The sequence below is a fragment of the Scyliorhinus torazame genome, chromosome 1, assembly GCF_047496885.1.
Source record: "Scyliorhinus torazame isolate Kashiwa2021f chromosome 1, sScyTor2.1, whole genome shotgun sequence".
NCBI classification, from domain to species: domain Eukaryota; kingdom Metazoa; phylum Chordata; class Chondrichthyes; order Carcharhiniformes; family Scyliorhinidae; genus Scyliorhinus; species Scyliorhinus torazame.
The window spans coordinates 301,920,536-301,942,147 of NC_092707.1; the positions used below are offsets into that span (position 1 = coordinate 301,920,536).

General features: G+C 52.5%; 1 protein-coding gene across 2 annotated transcripts in view; it reads left to right on the forward strand.

Moving 5' to 3' along the window:
* pde10a (phosphodiesterase 10A) overlaps positions 1–21,612 on the forward strand; it is a 1,307,205-nt gene that overhangs the window by 746,937 nt on the left and 538,656 nt on the right. For both annotated transcript variants that reach the window (XM_072507750.1, XM_072507751.1), the window contains one exon: positions 9,543–9,685. In XM_072507750.1, coding sequence (XP_072363851.1) covers positions 9,543–9,685 — 143 coding nt within the window. The remainder of the gene's footprint in view (positions 1–9,542; positions 9,686–21,612) is intronic.

Here is a 21,612-nt window from a genome sequence, read left to right on the forward strand (position 1 = left end):
TATCCTTAAAACGGAGGAATCTCACCACTATGGCTCTGGGAATTTCTCCTGCTCTCGGTCCTCGCGCCATCACTCGGTATGCTCCCTCCACCTCCAACGGACCCGCCGGGGCCTCCGCTCCCATTAACGAGTGCAGCATCGTGCTCACATATGCCCCGACGTCCGCTCCCTCCACACCTTCAGGAAGACCAAGAATCCTCAGGTTGTTCCTCCTTGCGTTGTTTTCCAGTGCCTCCAACCTTTCCGCACATCGTTTCTGATGTGCCTCCTGCATCTCCGTCTTCACCACCAGGCCCTGTGTATCGTCCTCATTCTCGGCTGCCTTTGCCTTCACGACTCGAAGCTCCCGTTCCTGGGTCTTTTGTTCCTCCTTTAGCCCTTCGATCGCCTGTAGTATCGGGGCCAACAGCTTTTTCTTCATTTCCTTTTTGATCTCTTCCACACAGCATTTCAAGAACTCTTGTTGTTCAGGGCCCCATGTTAAACTGCCACCTTCCGACGCCATCTTGGTTTTTGCTTGCCTTCCTTGCCGCTGTTCTAAAGGATCCACTGCAATCTGGCCACTCTCTCCTCCTTTTTCCATCCGTATCCAGGGGGGATTCCCTTCTGGTTTACCGCACAGTGTTTTTAGCCGTCAAAATTGCCGTTGGGGCTCCTATCAAGAGCCCAAAAGTCCGTTTCACAGGGAGCTGCCGAAACGTGCGACTCAGCTGGTCATCCCCGCACCCGGAAGTCCTGCTCCCATGTCTTGATAAAAACCCGATGGAGTGCCTTCCCATTTAAAATCACAGTGTTGCCTTACCCTCTACAAAACCCTCTCCTTTTCTTTACAGCTGTGGAATCTCACTCTCACAGCACATGGTGGGTCTTCAGGACGAGGCTTTGGCTTTGTGTGTGATTGGCTTGGTCCAATTCAGGTGGGGACATCAATCTACCTTCACCCATCATTTTGCAAAACATACTGGAGAAGTATTCCTTGGGGGCCCTCAATCCCCTCCAGCAACCCCACAATCCGGATATTTTGCCTCCTGGACCTGTTTTCCAGATCATTCAACTTTTCTCCAAATGTTCTGTGTTTCAGTCAGCAAAGTCAGCTCAGATACCAATGAGGTAACCTGATTGCTGTGGTCCGTTAAGGTCACCTCCATATTTTATATCGTGACTCTCTGGACTTTGACAGTCTGGGTTTGTTTTTCCCAGAGCTGCTCTAATTGTGGCCAAGGCCTCTTCAATTGATTTTTTGAGGTCTTCCGAGGACTGGAGAATTGCAAGCGTGTCGTCCCTGTTCAAAAAGGGTTGTAACGATAGCCCCAGAAATTATAGACCGGTTAGTTTAACTTAGTGGACAAGTTTCCAGAAACAATTATTCGAGATAGAATTAGTAGTCGCTTAGAAAACTTTGGTTGATTAGGAAGTGCCGGCATAGACTTTTAACAGGGAAATCGTGTTTAACTAACTTGTTGGAGTTTTTTGAGGAGTTAACAGAAATGATCGGTAAGGGTAATGCTGTTGATGTGGTGTACATGGACTTTCAGAAGGCAGGCATTCAATACAGTGCCACACAACAGACTAGGGAGTAAGTTGTAGCTCATGGAATAAAAAGGATAGCAGCAACATGGATACAAAATTGGCTGAATAATAGGAAACAAAGAGTGATGATGAATGAATATTTTTCAGGCTGGAGAAGGTTTCTAGTGGTGTTCCCCAAGGATCAGTATTGGAACCCTTGTTTTCCCTGATACATATTAATGATTTAAACCGAGGTGTGCAGGAGACAATTTCAAAGTTTGCAGTTCACACAAAACTTGGATTTTGTAAACTGTGAGAACTTCAAAAGGACATAGAGAAGTTGGTAGAGTGGGAAGAGAGGCGGCAGATGAAGTCCAATGCAGAGAAATGTGAAGTAATGCATTTTGGTAGGAAGAAATTGTGTACTCTCAGCCCTCCCAACAGAGCTTCCTTTAAAATGTTTTCTTTCATCGTGACCAAAATAGGGTAAAGTTCTCTTACGAGGCATTCGGGTCTGGAATGCGCAGCCTGGAAGTGTGGTGGAGGCAGGTTCAAACAAGGCATTCAAGAGGGCATTAGATGATTATTTGAATAGAAACAGTGGAGAAACAGCAGGGGAATGGCACTAAGTCATGATGCTCGTTTGGAGCGCCAGTGCAGACACGATGATCAATTGGCCTCCTGCAATGCAGCAGTGTTGTGATTCGGTGAAATTTGGGCAACAGGTGAAGCTGTTTCACGCTGCTACTATGCAGTAGCAACAAGAGTGCTATTCGTCTCTTAAAAGGATGCTGCCATCAAGTAAAAAGACATTCTACATATCACAGAAATGATGAATGTGGTAAATGAATTTCAGTATCAGTGTGATGCTAGGTTTGTAGGCAATCCCTTCCAGAGACTGGTAGATTGTATCATACAGCACGTCCCGGCTGCTGTTCACAACAGGCAAGGCACAGACCATACCCAATCAGCCTGAGCATGAAAACCTCAATGTACAGTGTCCAACATCGTGGAACCACGAGTGGACAACATTTGCTAAATAATCTCAGTATGCTAAGAATTATGCTGACAACCAATTTAAGATTATCAGTCGGGTTCGCAGTGTGGCATATTTTCTTGTACTTATACGTTATTACACAAGGCCTTGTTCTTTGCAGACAGAATGAACATGTGCACACATTGCACCTGTTTCAGCTAAGAACATAAGAACTAGGAGTAGGAGTAGGCCATCTGGCCCCTCGAGCCTGCTCCGCCATTCAATTAGATCATGGCTGATCTTTTGTGGACTCATCTCCACTTTCCGGCCCGATCACCGTAACCCTTAATCCCTTTATTCTTCAAAAAACTATCTATCGTTATCTTAAAAACATTTAATGAAGGAGCCTCTACTGCTTCACTGGGCAAGGAATTCCATAGATTGACAACCCTTTGGGTGAAGAAGTTCCTCCTAAACTCAGTCCTAAATCTACTTCCCCTTATTTTGAGGCTATGCCCCCTAGTTCTGCTTTCACACGCCAGTGGAAACAACCTGCCTGCATCTATCCTATCTATTCCCTTCATAATTTTATATGTTTCTATAAGATCCCCCCTCATCCTTCTAAATTCCAACGATTACAGTCCCAGTCTAATCAAATTCTCCTCGTAATCCAACCCCTTCAACTTTGGGATTAACCTAGTGAATCTCCTCTGCACACCCTCCAGTGCCAGTATGTCCTTTCTCAAGTAAGGAGACCAAAACTGAACACAATACTCCAGGTATGGCCTCAATAACACCTTATACAATTGCAGCATAACTCCATCCCTCTAGCAATGAAGGACAAAACTCCATTCGCCTTCTTAATCACCTGTTGCACTTGTAAACCAACTTTATGCGACTCATGCACTAGCACACCCAGGTCTCTCTGCACAGCAGCATGTTTTAATATTTTATCATTTAAATAATAATCTCTTTTGCTGTTATTCCTACCAAAATGGATAACCTCACATTTGTCAACATTGTATTCCATCTGCCAGACCCTAGCCCATTCACTTAGCCTATCCAAATCCATCTGCAGACTTCCAGTATCCTCTGCACTTTTTGCTTTACCACTCATCTTAGTGTCATCTGCAAACTTGGACACATTGCCCTTGGTCCCCAACTCCAAATCATCTATGTAAATTGTGAACAATTGTGGGCCCAACACTGATCCCTGAGGGACACCACTAGCTACTGATTGCCAACCAGAGAAACACCCATTAATCCCCACTCTTTGCTTTCTATTAATTAACCAATCCTCTATCCATGCTACTACTTTACTCTTAATGTCATGCATCTTTATCTTATGCAGCAACCTTTTGTGTGGCACCTTGTCAAAGGCTTTCTGGAAATCCAGATATACCACATCCATTGGCTCCCCGTTATCTACCGCACTGGTAATGTCCTCAAAAAATTCCACTGAATTAGTTAGGCACGACCTGCCCTTTATGAACCCATGCTGCGTCTGCCCAATGGGACAATTTCCATCCAGATGCCTCGCTATTTCTTCCTTGATGATAGATTCCAGCATCTTCCCTACAACCGAAGTTAAGCTCACTGGCCTATAATTACCCGCTTTCTGCCTACCTCCTTTTTTAAACAGTGGTGTCACGTTTGCTAATTTCCAATCTGCCGGGACCACCCCAGAGTCTAGTGAATTTTGGTAAATTATCACTAGTGCATTTGCAATTTCCCTAGCCATCTCTTTCAGCACTCTGGGATGCATTCCATCAGGGCCAGGAGACTTGTCTACCTTTAGCCCCATTAGCTTGCCCATCACTACCTCCTTAGTGATAACAATCCTCTCAATGTCCTCACCTGTCATAGGCTCATTTCTATCAGTCACTTGCATGTTATTTGTGTCTTCCACTGTGAAGACCGACCCAAAAAACCTGTTCAGTTCCCCAGCCATTTCCTCATCTCCCATTATTAAATCTCCCTTCTCATCCTCTAAAGGACCAATATTTACCTTAGCCACTCTTTTTTGTTTTATATATTTGTAGAAACTTTTACTATCTGTAGTAATGCAGTAACTAGAATCTGTACTGAACAAAATAAGTAACAGCCATTTGCCGATTCATTCTCCAGGGCAATAACTTGACCAATCAGGATCAAACTACCTGCTTACATTTCAAACAGTGCTTTGCAGTTATCTGTCAATCACCATCAAGTGGTGCATTCTCCATGGCAACGCCTCTCCCAATCAGAACCCACTTGCCAACTAATCAGCATTCTCATCTCACTCCGCATGTCTTGTTGTTTCCCCCTTATACTGGTCCTCTTGAGAGGAATCCTGATCAGTGCAAAACAAAAAGCTTTGACAAGTCACTTTTTTAAGCAATACAAAAGTTCTGCATTACCAAATGACTATCTTATAGTCTGCTGTATTTATTTCCCAATCCTGACCATCTTGCAGGTGTGTCTCAGTATTGGAGGCAGGAGCAATTGTCTGCTGTTCCTTATATTGTTCCCAAAATTGATCACAGTGATCCCGCCTCCCTCTCCAACATCCTTCCAAGCTGTGGTGGGTCTGTGGAATTCATTGCCACAGAGGGCGGTGGAGGCCGGGACGTTGAGTGTCTTTAAGACAGAAGTTGATGAATTCTTGATTTCTCGAGGAATTAAGGGCTATGGAGAGAGCGGGTAAATGGAGTTGAAATCAGCCATGATTGAATGGTGGAGTGGACTCAATGGGCCGAATGGCCTTACTTCCGTTCCTATGTCTTATGGTCTAAGCTGATTTGAGATGTTCCTCATCCTAGCTCCAGTAAAGCAGCATGCCATGTGGCACTCTCAATCTAGATTATGAAGAAATCCCAGAATTATTACAGTGCAGAAAGACAATTTGGCCCATTGTTTCCACATCAGCTCTCCCACGAACATCATGACTTAGTGCGATTCCACTACCTTTTCCCCATACTCCTTCTCATGTTCCCCTTAATTATTCAACTCCTCCCCACCCCCCACAAATACCACATTATTTTAACCCTCATCCTCGACCCCCTTTTGGACAGCTTCCAAGGTGACAGTTTTTAATATTTATCCTCACTAGTAACAAGTACATTGTAGCAAGTAAATTGCATCTGTTGGATCGAATCAGTTTCTTCGGTTCCCATTCTCTATCTAAATCTGGGTTCTAACTCTGCACATTACCAATCTGAACCTGCGCCTCTGCATTCTTTTCATTCTTTCAAGAGATGTGGGCATCGCTGGCTAGACCAGCGTTTGTGCCAATCCCCAATTGCCCTTGAGAAGGTGGTAGTGAGCTGCCTTCTTGAACTGCTCTATCCATGTACACTCACAGTCTGTTTGGGAATGAATTTTCACCCAGCGGCAGTGAAGGAACGGCGATATATTTCCAAGTCAGGATGGTGAGTGACTTCATAGAATCATAGAATTTACAGTGCAGAAGGAGGCCATTCGGCCCATCGAGTCTACACCGGCCCCCGGAAAAGTACCCTACCCATGGTCAACACCTCCACCCTATCCCCATAACCCAGTAACCCCACCCAACACTAAGGCCAATTTTGGACACTAAGGGCAATTTATCATGGCCAATCCACCCTAACCTGCACATCTTTGGACTGTGGGAGGAAACCGGAGAACCCGGAGGAAACCCACGCACACACGGGGAGGATGTGCAGACTCCGCACAGACAGTGACCCAAGCCAGAATCGAACCTGGGACCCTGGAGCTGTGAAGCAATTGTGCTATCCACAATGCTACCGTGCTGGAGGGGAACTTCCAGGTGGTGATGTCCCCATGTGTTTCCTGCCCTTGTACTTCTAGATGATGGCATATTGTGGGTTTGGAAGGTGCTACCTAGGAGCCTTGGTGAGTTCCTGCAGTGCATCTTGCAGATTATACACACTGCTGCCACTGTGCGTTGGTGGTGGAGGGAATGAATGTTTGTAAATGGGATGCTAATCAAGTAGACTGCTTTGTCCTGGATGGTGTTGAGATTCTTGTGTGTTGTTGGAGCTGAGCTCATTCAGGCAACTAAGGAGTATTCCATCAGACTCCTGACTTGTACCTTGTGTTCAGGCTTTGGTGAGTCTGGAGGTGAGTTACATGCCGCAGGATTCCTAATCTCTGACCTGCTCTTGTAGCCGCAATATTTATTTGGTTGGTCCAGTTTAGTTTCTGGTCAAGGGTAACCCATAGGATGTTGATTGTAGGAGATTCAGCAATGGTTAGATTCGCTCTCGTTGGAGATGGTCATTGCCTGGCACTTGTGTGGCATTGAATGTTACCTGCTACTTATCAGCCCAAGCCTAGATATTGCTCAGATCCTGCTGAGCTTGGACATGGTCTGTTTCAGTATATTAAGATTGGTGCATGGTGCTGAATATTGTGCAATCACCAGAAAACACCCCTACTTCTGACCTTATGGTGGATGGAAGGAAGGTCATTGATGAAGCAGTTGAAGATTGTTGGGCCTAGGACACTACCCTGAGATACTCCTGTAGTGATCTTGTGCTAGGTATGACTCGAACCAGTGAAGGATCATCCCATTGATTCGCATTGACTCCAGTTTTGCTCGGGGTGCTTGATGCCACGCTCTGTCAAATACTACTTTGATGTCAAGGTCCGTCACTCACACCCCACCTCTGATGTTCAGCTCTTTTGTCGATGTTTGAACCAAGGCTGAAATGAGGTGAGGAGCTGAATGATCCTGGCGGCATCCAAACTGAGTGTCAGTGAGCAGGTTATTGAGGTGTGAGCAAAGTCTGGAGCAAACTGACTATATACTGCATCCTCACTTAAGTGTCAGTGTGTCTCGAACTCCAGCTCAATGACTGAACTGGGGAGATTTAAGACATTAAATGTATACACACTTGGGAGAGTGTCCCATAATTCCCACATGTTGCAATCCGGACACACAAGCTGCTCTGACATACTTTTGCCTAGATTACTTTTTAGTTTGTTCTAAGGATTTTTGCCTTTTTCTGGACTCTAACTTTAAACACTAAAACCTGGACAAAATTTTAAAATACTTAGCACCTGAAGTTCCCACAAAGAAATACAAGAACTGGAGGCAAAAAGCGCACTTCTTACTCCCATATGCATCCTAGTCCCACCAAATTCCTAACTTTTGCACTCTAGCCGCACTGCACTCTCTTCATAACCACTCTTGTGCACTCTGTGTACCCCTGTTTCTCAGTCACCGTGTGCTCTCTCTCTCTCTCCCTATGTGTCAGGGTGTAGCTCTTTCTTCACTCAGTGTGATCTCTCACTTTCTCGCCGTTTGTTGTAAAGCTCTTTATCCTGCTCGGTATGTGGCTGTTTTAGAATGTAGAACATACAGTGCAGAAGGAGGCCATTCAGCCCATTGAGTCTGCACCGACCCACTTAAGCCCTCACTTCCACCCTATCCCCATAACCCAATAACCCCTCCCAACCTTTTTGGTCACTAAGAGCAATTTAACAATCCACCTAACCTGCACATCTTTGGACTGTGGGAGGAAACCGGAGCACCCGGAGGAAACCCACGCAGACACAGGGAGAATGTGCAGACTCCGCACAGACAGTGACCCAGCAGGGAATCGAACTTGTGACCCTGGCGCTGTGAAGCCACAGTGCTAATTACTTGTGCTACCGTGCTGGCCGGTTTTGGTCTGGTATAGCTCTCTCTTGCTTGTGTAGCTCACAAGCTCTCCCGTGCTCAGTGTGTTTCTCCCTCTTGTGCTCAGTGCAGCTCCCCCTCACACTCAGTGTGTCACTCCCTCTCTTGTGTTGCCTCCCCTCACAATCAGCATGTTTCCACCCCCCCCCCCCCCGCCCCACCCCACCACCACCACTACTGATCATTCAGCTCTCCTGCTCACTCACTCGTGTGTTGCTCTCCCATTGGTTCACATGGCGCGTCGCTTCTCCCACTCGCATGCTTGGTGCAATGCTCACATCCGCGTGCTCACTTACTGTGTCGCACCCCCCACCACTCATTCTGCAATTCGCTCTTCCCGCTGACTTGGCACATAGCTTCCCTTGCTTTCTCACTTGGCATGTTGCTCTCTCTCTCTCTCCCCCCCCCCCCCATGCTTGCCGGCGACAACACCCACTCACTTGGCATGTCGCTCCTCTACTTACTCAACGCGCAACGATCCCCTCGCTCATGTGGCACATTTTTCCCCTGCGTGTTTGCTCGGCACGTCTCTTTCTCTTTCTTGCTCAGTGCATTGCTCGCTTTCTCTCACTCTATGTATATGTATATATATGTCTTTCTCTGTCTTTCTCTCTTCCCCCTCCCCCACCACAGGTTTGGAGCACTTTCTCCCTCTCTTTCTTTGCTTCGCTGCCAATGTGTAGCCCTTTTGGCCACTGTGAAGCTTTCCTTGTAGACCTCTAGCTCTCTGATCTTGTCTTGGTTAATTTCTTCATTGTCATATAACCCTTTTGAAGTGTCCCTTTTAAAATTTTACCTGGAGCTCCAGTGACCCGAGGAGCATTATAAAGCCTTTTTCTATATTCTGACATGCTGGCTATCTATCTCAAAATTTTTTTTTTTTTATTAAGCATTTTATCTGTAAATTGATCTGTAATTGAAGATTTTGGCATAATTTGCAGAAGATCACTTCTGTTCCTGTATAATGTAGGTCATCTTAGTCTATATCAACATGGTTCCTTCCACATCAATGTAGGTAGACATTTTCTTATTACTGTAGTATATGTATACTGATTAGTTCTTGAGTATAAAGTGATCAGTTGGATTTGTTCCTTACTCTGAATTTACAATCATATCTCATATTAATCATCAGATTTGTTAAGTGATAGCAGTGAGTCCATGCCTGGTTGAGATAGAGAGGAATTCTTACTGATCTGAAGAAAACCACAGATTCCTAACTATCTTAACCAAGTTTGCACATTTTGATGACTTTAGTAAAATGAGGTGGAAGAATCATACAGTACATGACATGTATTGTGCATCATGTGTGACTTGACTGATATAATTGACATATTACGAAATACATGCGCGAGTGACATTTTTCTCATTCTTCCTACTTCATTTGTTTATCAGATGTACCACAGAATACAACAGTCAGAATGTATTTATCGGGTCACAATGGAGAAGCTGGCTTATCATAGCATTTGCACACCTGAAGAATGGCAGGGCCTCATGAGAGCTTCACTTTCCAAAGCCCTTTGCAAAGAAATTGATACGTAAGTGAACTTTAATTCAACACCTGGGATAATGAATTAGGTGTTGTAAGAATGACAGTAATGTTCACTGTCTACCATACAAATCAGTAATGTAGTGTGTGAATTTCAATGTCCGGACAATGCCAAGTATGTAGGCTATACGTCCTAACAACTGGCAGATGGTATCAAACAGCATGTCCATTAAGCTGTTTGCAAAAGGCAGAGTATTGACCATTCAACCAGCCTGTGCTAATGGTTTTTTTAAATTAAAAATATGTTTATCAGATTTTCCAATAAAATTTTAACAAACCCCCCCCCCCCCATAACAAAAAGAACACAAACACAACAATCGAAAATAATACAAAACTTATACATTGGGTTTCCCCCGTATATAGCAACCCCCCCCATATGACATTCAAAGGTACCCTTGGGGAAGCCCCCCCCCACCCGCCCAAATACCCCCCTCGAAAGAGACACCCCCCCCCCCTCCACCCTTGGGTTGCTGCTGCTGCTGACCTCCTCCTAACGCTCCGTGAGATAGTCTAGGGATGGTTGCCACCGCCTGAAGAACCCCTGCACAGACCCTCTCAAGGCAAACTTTATCCTCTCCAGCTTAATGAACCCTGCATGTCATTTATCCAGGCTTCCACACTGGGCAGCCTGTGCTAATGTTGATGTGATTCCGTGAATGGACAACTTTTGCTAAGCAATCCCAAGCGTGCTAACAATTGAACTAAAACCAATTTAAGATTATCAGTCAGACTCACAATGTGACTCACTTACTCTCTTGCCAGATGATGCATATATTCATATACATGGACCTGTCCTCTGCAGGCAAAAGAACATGGCCATGCATTGCACCTTTAATGAATTAATAAAGGCATGCAAGACAATAGTTATCCATAGCAGCATTTTGACCAATCAGAGTCCGCGTGTCAACCAGTCAACGCCCTATTCTCATGCAGTATGAATTGTTGATCCCTTTGAAATTTGGCATTTTTCATGAGTCCTGATGTGTGCAAGTCAAAAAGTTTAAGCAACAAGTTTCTTTTTTCAGCATTACAGTCATGTTTGTTATACCAATGCCAGTTGGTGAAGTATGAATCTAGACACTGACACCTTTCTTGATAATAGACTTACTTGCAGAATAAGTAGCATTACACTTGTCTGCTTCCTCCCTCTCAACCAGTGCCCCAGCAATCTCTCTTTGCACTCTTGTAGTTCCAATAAATGCAAAATAGACCAATTAACATATCAGATGAAAGAATATCATCATAAAAGAAAGGCCTTTGCATTGGAACTACTTATTTGTGTAATGTTTAAGAAGTTCTTAGGCGGGGGAGGGGGTTCACATGATATGAGCATGGCAACAGCTGCGTTTTCACGAGCTCCGCTCTGCTCATCATTCAATTCGACTTTTTATCGTAGTTACCATTTCAGAATTGTCTTTTCTTGGATTGCATGGCTTGTGCTATGTCCCGGAAGTGTTTGGTCAGTGTCTTTGCAAGAAAGAGCCAAGATAAAATGCTAAAATCCTCAATTCTTTATGGTGGCTAGGGTGGGGCCCTGCTTTCAGTCAAACAATTGCCATTGAGCGGGAAGAGGTGTTAGAAGAGTTCCAGAGTGAATTCGAAAATTGGCTGCCATGCGTCGATAATCTTGATTTGGAGGCTGGGCGTATCAGATTCAATGTGACGAATTGTCAAATGGAGCACAACGTATCCGGTCTTCGAGGCCAGGAGTAAGTTAGGCCTACCAATCACTGGTCCTGTATTATCTATTCCTGGTGCGTGTTGGGGATTTGGTCAAGTCATCCCCCTGGCGGAGGCCTAGCCTGAAGGCCGCCTGGGTGCTGGTGAGACGGCATGGCGGAAGTAATGGTGCCTCATGCTTTGATCATCGGAATGCTTGAGAGATCTAGAAGAGTGCTTCAAAGGTCCATACGGACTTCTTGTTATCCTGTGGAAAACTGAGTTCCATCTGACTCTTCCTTCGGGTCGCATGTATCTTTTCTCCAAATATGGGTCTCTCTTTAGCTGCTTCTGGTACTATCGAGACTAATAGAGTGTCTTGTCTGCTCTTAGACGCCTGAGGCAGGGTCAGTGTTCGCAATTGGGAATGGGGCTGGCCCTGGGTATCCTTTATATGGCAGTAGTTTCTGCGAGTCGGTTTGGGTGTCCCCTCCCTGAGGTGTTGTTTTTTCTTCTCTCATCTAGGTAAGCATTATACTGGTCCGGGTTCTGGTTTGGTCCAGTGGAGCAGGTGGAGGATCTTGGGTGTCAGGGGGGAAGAAGGCCACCCCTCCCTCTGGGATGCCTAATTGATGGAAGTCCTGGCGGTTCTTCTCTTCCTGACTGGGTCCTCTTCTGGCTGGGATTAGAGCAATTATCCATTCTTCCTTGTGTGAGTGGGAATGGTGCATTGCCCTGGATGGGGTTCAGTAGGTGCAGGCTTCCTGAGTTCACTTTGGATGGTGGTGGGCTAGGCCAGGCCTGGCACCGTGGTTGGTATCCGGTTGTCCCTGAGAATCAGGAAGGGTGTTCCGAGGTTGGGTTTGGGTCCTGAGTGCATGGAGACTTAGGGATGGGCTAAACACTGTACTTAGTGGATTTCCTGATTCTTCCCTGAGATAGGTGTGAGCCCCTTGTTCACTGGGTGGCTGACTCTCCTCGTTGTCTGACAAGTTGGGGTTTGGGTTGGATACTGCTTTCCTGTTATCCAAGTGATTAGTTCTGATGGTTCTTGCTCTTCTTTGTTTTTCTCTTCTGGGAGGCCCCAGAGGGTTAGTCCTCAGCTGAGTCTTTTCTCTTGCCCTTTACCTTTATCCCGGGCTACTTGGAGGTGCCTGGTGTATGTTGAGGCTGGTTGGGTATAGGAGTTGGTCCATGTGGAGTGTTCGTTTTACAATTGCTCTGGCTTTTGTCCTGAGTGGGCCTAGTTGGTGGGGTGGGTTCCCTGGTACTGGCTGGGAGGGGTTGATGCTCCTTCCCAGGGCATCCTGTATAGGGACGTCTTAATAATTAAAATAATAATAATCGCTTATTGTCACAAGTAGGCTTCAATGAAGTTACTGTGAAAAGCCCCTAGTCGCCACATTCTGGTGCCTGTTCGGGGAGGCCCATCTTCCCGGATCCCGCCCCCCTTTGAGTGGAACCAGAATGATTATCCTTATTCAAGCTTTAGGTCTCAAGGTTATCCTCTTGTTTCCCTTGGGTAGTGTTGTCTGGTTGTTAGTCGAGTGGCCTATCCCTTTTGGTTTGTGGATGCTTCACATGCGCTGTGATGAACAAAGAACAATACAGCACAGGAACAGGCCCTTCGGCCCTCCAAGCCTGTACCGATGATACAGACCTTTGCCAAAACTCTCAGCACTTCCTTGGTCCTGAGCTCTTATTATCCAGAGGGTTGGTTCTGGTAGCTCTGGGGCTGGATTCTCCATTTTGGAGACTAAGTCCCACGCCGGCGTGAAAGCAGAAAAACTGGCGTAAAAGGGCCACCGATTCCCTGTTTTGCTGGGGGCTAGCAGGGAAGCAGCGGAGAGCTCGCGGCTCGAGCTGCTGATACAGCCCTCAGCACTTCTGGTTCTGAGGCCGCGCATGCGCACGGCGGCGCCCTGCAGTGGCCGCGCCGTGCTCCATGGTGGACTCGGCCCGCAGACCTGATCCGCCAAAGTAGTGCCCCCCCTCCGACCGCTCATGCGCCCCGGACCGCCCACCCACATTGCCCCAGCCCCGAATAAAGCCCCCCCCCGCCCACTGATCGGCCCTCCCCCGACTGTGGCGACCCTGGACTGGGTCTGCAGCCGCCATGCGAGCTTCCCAGATGGTGTGAGCACATGTAACCCACGCTGTTGAGAACTCGGCCGGTCGGGGACGGAGCATCGCAGGGCGGGCCTCAGGCCTGAGGCGGTGGATAATTGCTTTCAGGGGGCGGAGAATTCAAAAACCGGCGCTGCTCCCAATTTTGGATAGTAGTGGCATGAGTTTGGATGTTTTATTATAAAAATGAAGTTTTTTTAAAAAACTACCAGGACTAGTTTAATTCACTTGTATCCTCTGCTAATTATCATGGAGTCCTGCTTAAAATGTGTCAGATTTTCTGAAACACAATTCAGGGAGCAATGTAAAAGCAGAGGAAAAGAAATGAATAAGATCAGAACCTGAATCAATGATACAGCAGAATTGTGAGAAACTATGGGCTGGATTCTCTGGTCACCGACACCGAATTCGCGTTTGGCAGGAGAATCAATGTTCCCGACCAAATCGGGGGCGGCGCCGGCTTCGCAATGCGCCGCCCCCGACCAGCCGAGTTCCCAATGGCGTTGGTCGCGTGTGGTCTCATCTGTCGGGAACTCGGCATGACGGCTGCGGACTCTGGGGGGACTTTATAAGGGGCTGGGGGCACTGTGGGGGTGGTCCAGGGCGTGCGAGCCGGCCGAAGGGGGGGACTATTTCCCAAGCCGGGTCTGCGAGTGGCCGCCGCCATGTTGGACAGTGCAGCCACTGCGCGTGCGCTGCCACGGACCCGGCCAATCTCCGGGCCGTATCGGCAGCTACGCTGCCTTCCTGCTAGCCCCCAGCAAACAGGGAATCGGTTGCCATTTTACGCCATTTTATCTGGTGTAAAGCGCCACCTTTCCCTCGCCGGCGTGGGGACATAGCCCCAGAATCGGAGAATCCAGCCTATATGAAGATTCCTAACGTTGCTGGGACAGAACACAAAATTGAAGAGTCTATGTCAGAATCCCACCTGTAGAGTCCTTCTTGTCAAATAACATTCAATGAGCTAAAATTACTGGAAGGTGCCTTCTTTGTGTTTTACCAATGTTCTTGTGTAATTGGCTGCCCTGGAAGATGTGAAAGTGCAGTTCAGGCTCGGGTACCATTTGATTCTGCAGCCTCTGACTTTGTTGTTATTCAGGGTTTCCAAGGATAGTACGTTGCAATATGGTGATTCCTCCTCATTGTTGTATGGTGCATTTGCAGATTAAAATGTCACTTGGACAGTCAATACTTTTTAATGGCCAAGTATTGTTTGTCACACAGTGATAATGGGCGTCATTCTCCGACCCCCCGCCGGGTCGGAGAATGGCCGTTGGCCGCCGTGAATCCCGCCCCCGCCGAAGTCTCCGAAGGGAGAAAAGTCGGCGGGGCGTTAATGGCGCCGCTGCCGTGGAGAATGTCACTGGTCTGCGCAAGGCAGCCGATTTTCGGCCTGCCGATATTCTCCCTACCGGATGGGCTGAAGTCCTGTCGACGTGATGACCGTTCACGTCGACGTGAATCAAACCTCCTTTTCATCGGCGTGACCCGGTGCTCCAGGCTCACACCGACCAGCGAGGAGGTGAGTGACGGCCTGGGGGGTTGGCTCTGGGCAGGAAATGGCGTGGCCGCAGACTGATTGCGTGAGGAGAGGTGTGTCTCGGCTTGTGTGTGTGTGTGTGTGCTGCGGGGGGGGGGGGGAGGTGGTTAGAGTAGGCTGGGCTCCGGGGGAGTGCCGGGAGGGGGTCCGTGCCGGGGTGGAGGTTGGGGGTTGGGGGGGGTCCGTGCCGGGGTGGAGGTTGGGGGGGGGGGTCCGTGCTGGGGTGGAGGTTGGGGGGGGTCCGTGCTGGGGTGGAGGTTGGGGAGGGGGTCCGTGCCGGGGTGGAGGTTGGGGGGGGTCCGTGCGGGGTGGAGGTTGGGGGGGGGGGGTCCGTGCTGGGGTGGAGGTTGGGGGTTGGGGGGGGTCCGTGCTGGGGTGGAGGTTGGGGAGGGGGTCCGTGCCGGGGTAGAGGTTGGGGGGGGGGGTCCGTGCCGGGGTGGAGGTTGGGGGGGGGTCCGTGCTGGGGTGGAGGTTGGGGGTTGGGGGGGGTCCGTGCTGGGGTGGAGGTTGGGGAGGGGGTCCGTGCTGGGGTGGAGGTTGGGGGGGGGTCCGTGCCGGGGTGGAGGTTGGGGGTTGGGGAGGGGGTCCGTGCTGGGGTGAAGGTTGGGGAGGGGGTCCGTGCCGGGGGTGGAGGTTGGGGGGGGGGGTCCGTGTCGGGGTGGAGGTTGGGGGGGGGGTCCGTGCTGGGGTGGAGGTTGGGGGGGTGTCCGTGCTGGGGTGGAGCTTGGGGGTTGGGGGGGGTCCGTGCTGGGGTGGAGGTTGGGGAGGGGGTCCGTGCCAGGGTGGAGGTTGGGGGGGGGGTCCGTGCCGGGGTGGAGGTTGGGGGTTGGGGGGGGGGGTCCGTGCTGGGGTGGAGGTTGGGGAGGGGGTCCGTGCCGGGGTGGAGGTTGGGGGGGGGGGGGTCCGTGCCGGGGTGGAGGTTGGGGGGGGGGGTCCGTGCTGTGGTGGAGGTTGGGGGTTGGGGGGGGTCCGTGCCGGGGTGGAGGTTGGGGAGGGGGTCCGTGCCGAGGAGGGTGATGGGAGGGCAAATGAGTTGGTCCACCTGGCCAGGTGCCAGCCTCCAACAGTTGGACCCATGCGGTCCATGCCACCTGGCTGGGGGGAGGAGGGGATATGGGCAATGATGACATGTCGTCGTTCCCCTCCCCCCCCACCAGGCCGTCATGTTTTCAGACCATCCAGCGATGTTAGCCGCCGTGGTGGCAGCCGCTCATGTCTATGTTGCCCTGGATGAGGAGGAGGAGGAGGAGCGTGCCAGAGAGGCGGCGCAGGCTGCCGCAGAGGGGCAGGCGGCAGCCGCCCAGGCTGGAGGGACACCTGACCGACAGGACGAGGAGGGGGAGGAGGACGTCGCGGCCCCACGGCAACGGAGGCACCCGAGGGCGCCCCGTGTGTACCGGCCCCGGCAGTCATACCAGGACCTCACGGACCGGGAATGCAGGAGGAGACTCCGGATGAGCCGGGAAACCGTGGCACACATCTGCCACCTGTTGGCACACCTGTCACCGCGTGGCACTGGCGGGGGACACCCTCTCCCTGTGTCCGTCAAGGTTACGGTGGCCCTGAACTTTTATGCAACGGGGTCATTCCAGGCACCGAGTGGGGACCTGTCCGGCATATCGCAGACACCGGTGCATCCGGGCAGTGACAGATGCCCTTTATGCCATGGCGCACCGCTACATCCGCTTCCCCGTGGACTGGGCCAGCCAAGATGCCCGGGCCGTGGGCTTCTCTGCCGTTGCCGGGTTCCCCATGGTCCAGGGCGCGATCGATGGGATGCACGTCGCCGTGCGGCCACCTGCAGATAACAGGGCCGTGTTCACTAATAGGAAGGGGACCTATTCGATGAACGTACAGGTGGTCTGCGACCACCGCATGATGATCCTGCACGTCTGCGCCCGTCACCCAGACAGTGTACACGACTCATTCGTGTTGTCGCGGTCATCCATCCCCGGCATGTACGAGGGACGCCATCCCCGGCTGAGGGGCTGGTTGCTGGGCGACAGGGGCTACCCATTGCGATCGTGGCTGATGACGCCTATACGGAGGCCACGCAATGAGGCGGAGAACCGCTACAATGATGCCCATGTAGCGACAAGGGGAGTGATCGAGAGGTGCTTTGGCGTGCTGAAGATGCGTTTCAGGTGCCTGGACCTCTCTGGGGGCGCCCTCCAGTATCGGTCAGATAGGGTCGGCCGCATCATTGTGGTGTGCTGCGTCCTGCACAACATAGCCCAGCAGAGGGGCGATGTGCCGCAGGCAGAGGAGGGCGGAGTGGAGGAGCAGCAGGAAGAGGCGCAGTCCTCCCCAGATGAGGGGGATGGGGGCAATGGTCAGGGCAGACGGGGTAGACAGAGGCGGGTGGCTGTCCACCGTTACCGGCTGGCCCAGCGGGCACAGGACAGACTGATAGCCGCCCGCTTCACTGACTAGATGGGCGTGGGAATCGGGTAGTATGGCCACAGACCGCACACCATGGCAACAGCCGACCACCCACACCCCCCCACCCATCCACCCACCCAGCACCCTCACCCCCCTCCCCAACCCCACACACCCCACCCGCATGCACACCACCCCCCCCCCCCCCCCCCCCCCCAATTGCCGATTACCGGCGGCACAACGGGCCGGGCTCACCCAGTTGCGGGTGGACGCGTGTCTATCGCAGGCCATGGAGGATGGTGACAACCCGCCCTGCGATGAGCTCCTGGCTCTACATCGTTGGACTATGTCTGACCCATGGCCACAGTACCACCATCCACCCGGACCATCCCTGCATGCGGCTGTGACACTGCAGCGCACGGTCCCGTCCTCTGCCCGGGGGATGTTGATGGCGGCCCAGGGAGAAGGGGGCAGACTCACCTGGGGCTGAGGTAAGACCACCCGTCACACACACACTTGCGCTCAACGTACATGACACGCCCGCACACTTTGGACAGAGCACAAAGGCAGCTTCGGTAGGTGTAACATTGACTTTAATAACCAAAGGAGTTCATGCACGTGCCCTCACCCCTAAAACTCATCTGTGCCCTGCACCCGTGCCAACTTACTCAGTGTCTAATTGTTTGGCCTTACGGGCCCTTTTACTACGTCTACGTGGTTCCCCAGACGGTACAGCAGAACTGGAGGTGAACTCCTGTGATTCCTGTCCTCTGACACTGGATCCCTTTGGCGGCCGTTTCCTGGGGCGTCCTGGCCTAGATGGGCCAGGCTGCGGCCCGGGCGACTGGGATGGCGAGCTGCCAGCCTGTCCTGCCCGTTGCCCACCCGATGCACCTGGGACGGAAGGGGGGGAGTCTGAGGTGTCGCGGTGTACCGGGACCTCCCCTACAGAGGGAGCCGGGACGGACCACACCACCTCCTCCTCCCTCGGGGTGCCCGATGGCCCCCAGGCCTCTACATGGGTGGGGGATGCGAACGGACTGGCCATCCGACGCGCCCCCGACATCTGGCGCTGCCAGTCCTGGAGGCCCGTGCTGGTATCGACAGGGGTCTGCAGGTTTGCAGCCATGGAGCCCAGGGGGTTGTCAAACCCTGTCTGTGACAGTGCGACGCCGGCTCGCACATGGCCACTGGCGCCGATGCCCTCAGCGATGGGCCTGCTGAGACTGGGCCATGGCCTGCTGAGACTGGGCCATGGCCTGCTGAGACTGGGCCATGGCCTGCAGAGACTGGGCCATGGCCTGCTGAGACTGGGCCATGGCCTGCTGAGACTGGGCTATGGCGTTGAGCGCCTCTGCCATCTGGCGCTGGCACTGGCTCATGGCCTCCTGTGAGAGGGCAGCCATTTCCTGGGCCACAGACGCCGCCTGCACGGAAGGCCCCAGGCCTCGCAAACCGTTCCCCATGTCTGACACCGTCGCACCCATTGCCTCCACCGCGGACGCCACCCGTGCGGTGTCAGCCTGGGTGGCACGCATGACCGGGACCACTCCCAGCTCCTGGACGCGGGTGGACTCCTCCACCTGCGACCGCAGCCGCCGCAAGCCACCCGTCACCCTATTCGCTCGTCTCCGTGTCGGTGGTTGCATCGGATCTATGTGTGGGTGTGGTAACTGCAGGAACCCGGGATCCATCTGGGCGGCAGATGTTCGCTTGGCCTGGGCTGCCCTCCGACCGCCCGGTCCCTCTGCTGCTCCTACCTCCACCTGCTGTACCGGGACGGCTGTGTTGTGCGCACCAGTGAGTGTACCAGACGCCTCATCACTAAAGTGCCCAACCGTGGTGAGTGTTTCTGCGATGGTGGAGGGTGTTGGTGACAGCAGTGGCGTTGTGTCGTGCTCTTCGTCCCACTCTGACTCCATGGCACTTTGGGGTGGGGGTTCGTCTCCACCCATCCACTCTGAGTCACTGTCCGGTATTTCGTCTTCCGGGTAGGAGTGTCCTGGGTAGTGCTGTCCCGGGTAGTGCTGTCCCGGGTAGTGGTGTCCCGGGTAGGGGTGTCCCGGGTAGGGGTGTCCTGGATAGTGGTGTCCTGGGTAGTGGTGTCCTGGCTCGGATGTGACGGGGGCTGTGGCTGCCCCCCTCATCGCTGGGTGGTCGCTCCCGCACGTGACGGGGGTGTCGTCTCCCTGTTGCTCCAGGTCTCTCCGTCTCCCGTGGTGTGCGAGGGGCATCCTGCGGGCGTCGCATGCTGGAGGGTCCGGGTCTCTCCGTCTCCCGTGGTCTCCGAGGGGCATCCTGCGGGCGTCGCATGCTGGAGGGTCCGGGTCTCTCCGTCTCCCGTGGTCTCCGAGGGGCATCCTGCGGGCGTCGCATGCTGGAGGGTCCGGGTCTCTCCGTCTCCCGTGGTCTCCGAGGGGCATCCTGCGGGCGTCGCATGCTGGAGGGTCCGGGTCTCTCCGTCTCCCGTGGTCTCCGAGGGGCATCCTGCGGGCGTCGCATGCTGGAGGGTGCGGGTCTCTCCGTCTCCTGTGGTCTCCGAGGGGCATCCTGCGGGCGGTGTGCATCTGCGGGGATGGGTGCCTGGACGTTTGGTCCTGCGATACACAATGAAGCATGCATGGTTAGACATCAGGCAGTGATCAGGTGATACGGGGGAGGGGGATATAGGGGAGGGGGGGATATGGGGACGGGGCTGTTGGTGGCTCACTTGCTCGTGGGCCCCCGACCTCTGCATCAGCAACCTCCCGGTCCTCAGGTCCGCCAGCCAGTTCCAGGGCCCTTTCCTCGTGTACGGTCAGTGGCCTCTCATCAGCGGGCCCTCCTCCAGTCCTCACATGCTCCCTATTGTTGTGTGCGCGCTTCTCCTGTGGGGGGGGGGGGGGGGTGGCAGGGGTAAAAGGCAACAGTGTTAGGCAGGTATATGAATGCACGCCATCGGTTGCGCGTGCATTGCAGAGGTTAAGGTTAGGGCTGGATTCACCTGGGGATATGGGGGGATATGGAGGAGGGGGGATATGGGGGAGGGGGGGATATGGGGGAGGGGGGATATGGGGGAGGGGGATATGGGGAGGGGGGATATGGGGGAAGGGGGGGGAATATGGGGGAAATGGGGGAAGGGGGATATGGGGAGGGGGATATGGGGGATATGGGGGAGGGGGGATATGGGGATGGGGGGAGGGGGGATATGGGGAATATGGGGGAGGGGGGATATGGGGAGGGGGGATATGGGGGAGGGGGGGATATGGGGGAGGGGGGATATGGGAAGGGAGGGATATGGGGGAGGGGGGATATGGGGGAGGGGGATATGGGGGAGGGGGGTATGGGGGAGGGGGAATATGGGGGAGGGGGATATGGGGTAGGGGGGATATCGGGGAGGGGGGGGCTATGGGGGAGGCTCACCCTGCCTGCTCTGGCGAGGTCGTTCACCTTCTTGTGGCACTGGGTGCCTGTCCGTGGTGTCAGGGCCACAGCGGTGACGGCCTCTGCCACTTCCCTCCACAGACGCCGGCTGTGGCGTGGGGCAACTCTGCGGCCGTGCCCGGGATACAGGGCGTCCCTCCTCTGCTCCACCGCGTCCAGGAGCGCCTCCATATCGCGTGACTCGAACCTCGGGGCTGAGCGACGGCCAGCCATCCAGTCGGGTGTTGCGGTCGGGTGTTCTGGTCGGGTGGGGGGGGAGCTGCGCGGCCTTATGAGCCGTCACGCCGTGCAGCGCGTATGACGCTGCACGGCGTGAACCACTGCGCAAGCGCGGATCCCGTTACATCGCTGCTAGCCCATTTCGGGCCGGAGACTATCGTCCCATTTTTATGACGTGACGCAAGTGGGATTTGCGCCGTTTTTTGCGCCGATCGGCGGACTTTCCGCCGATAACGGAGAATTTCGCCCAATGTTCTTATCGGTTTAGCATGCGAATATGAGTTTGGAGCAACATGGCTCTAACTGAAAACAAGGGTCAGACACAGCAATCAACAGAACATTTATCCCCAGTAACTTTAACCATGGCATTAAGTTAATCTATAAAAAATGACTGTAGAAAGCCCACTTTGGGCTCATTCGATTGGGGAGAATATATTATGAATGGAGGAGTGGTGAATTGACAGGGAAAAATGCAAAGAACAGAGGAAGCTACTACATGTTGCTTTTGCAGACTGATCTAAACCTCACGCTCATCTCACCAAAACCTCCAGTAGTCGCACAGTGAT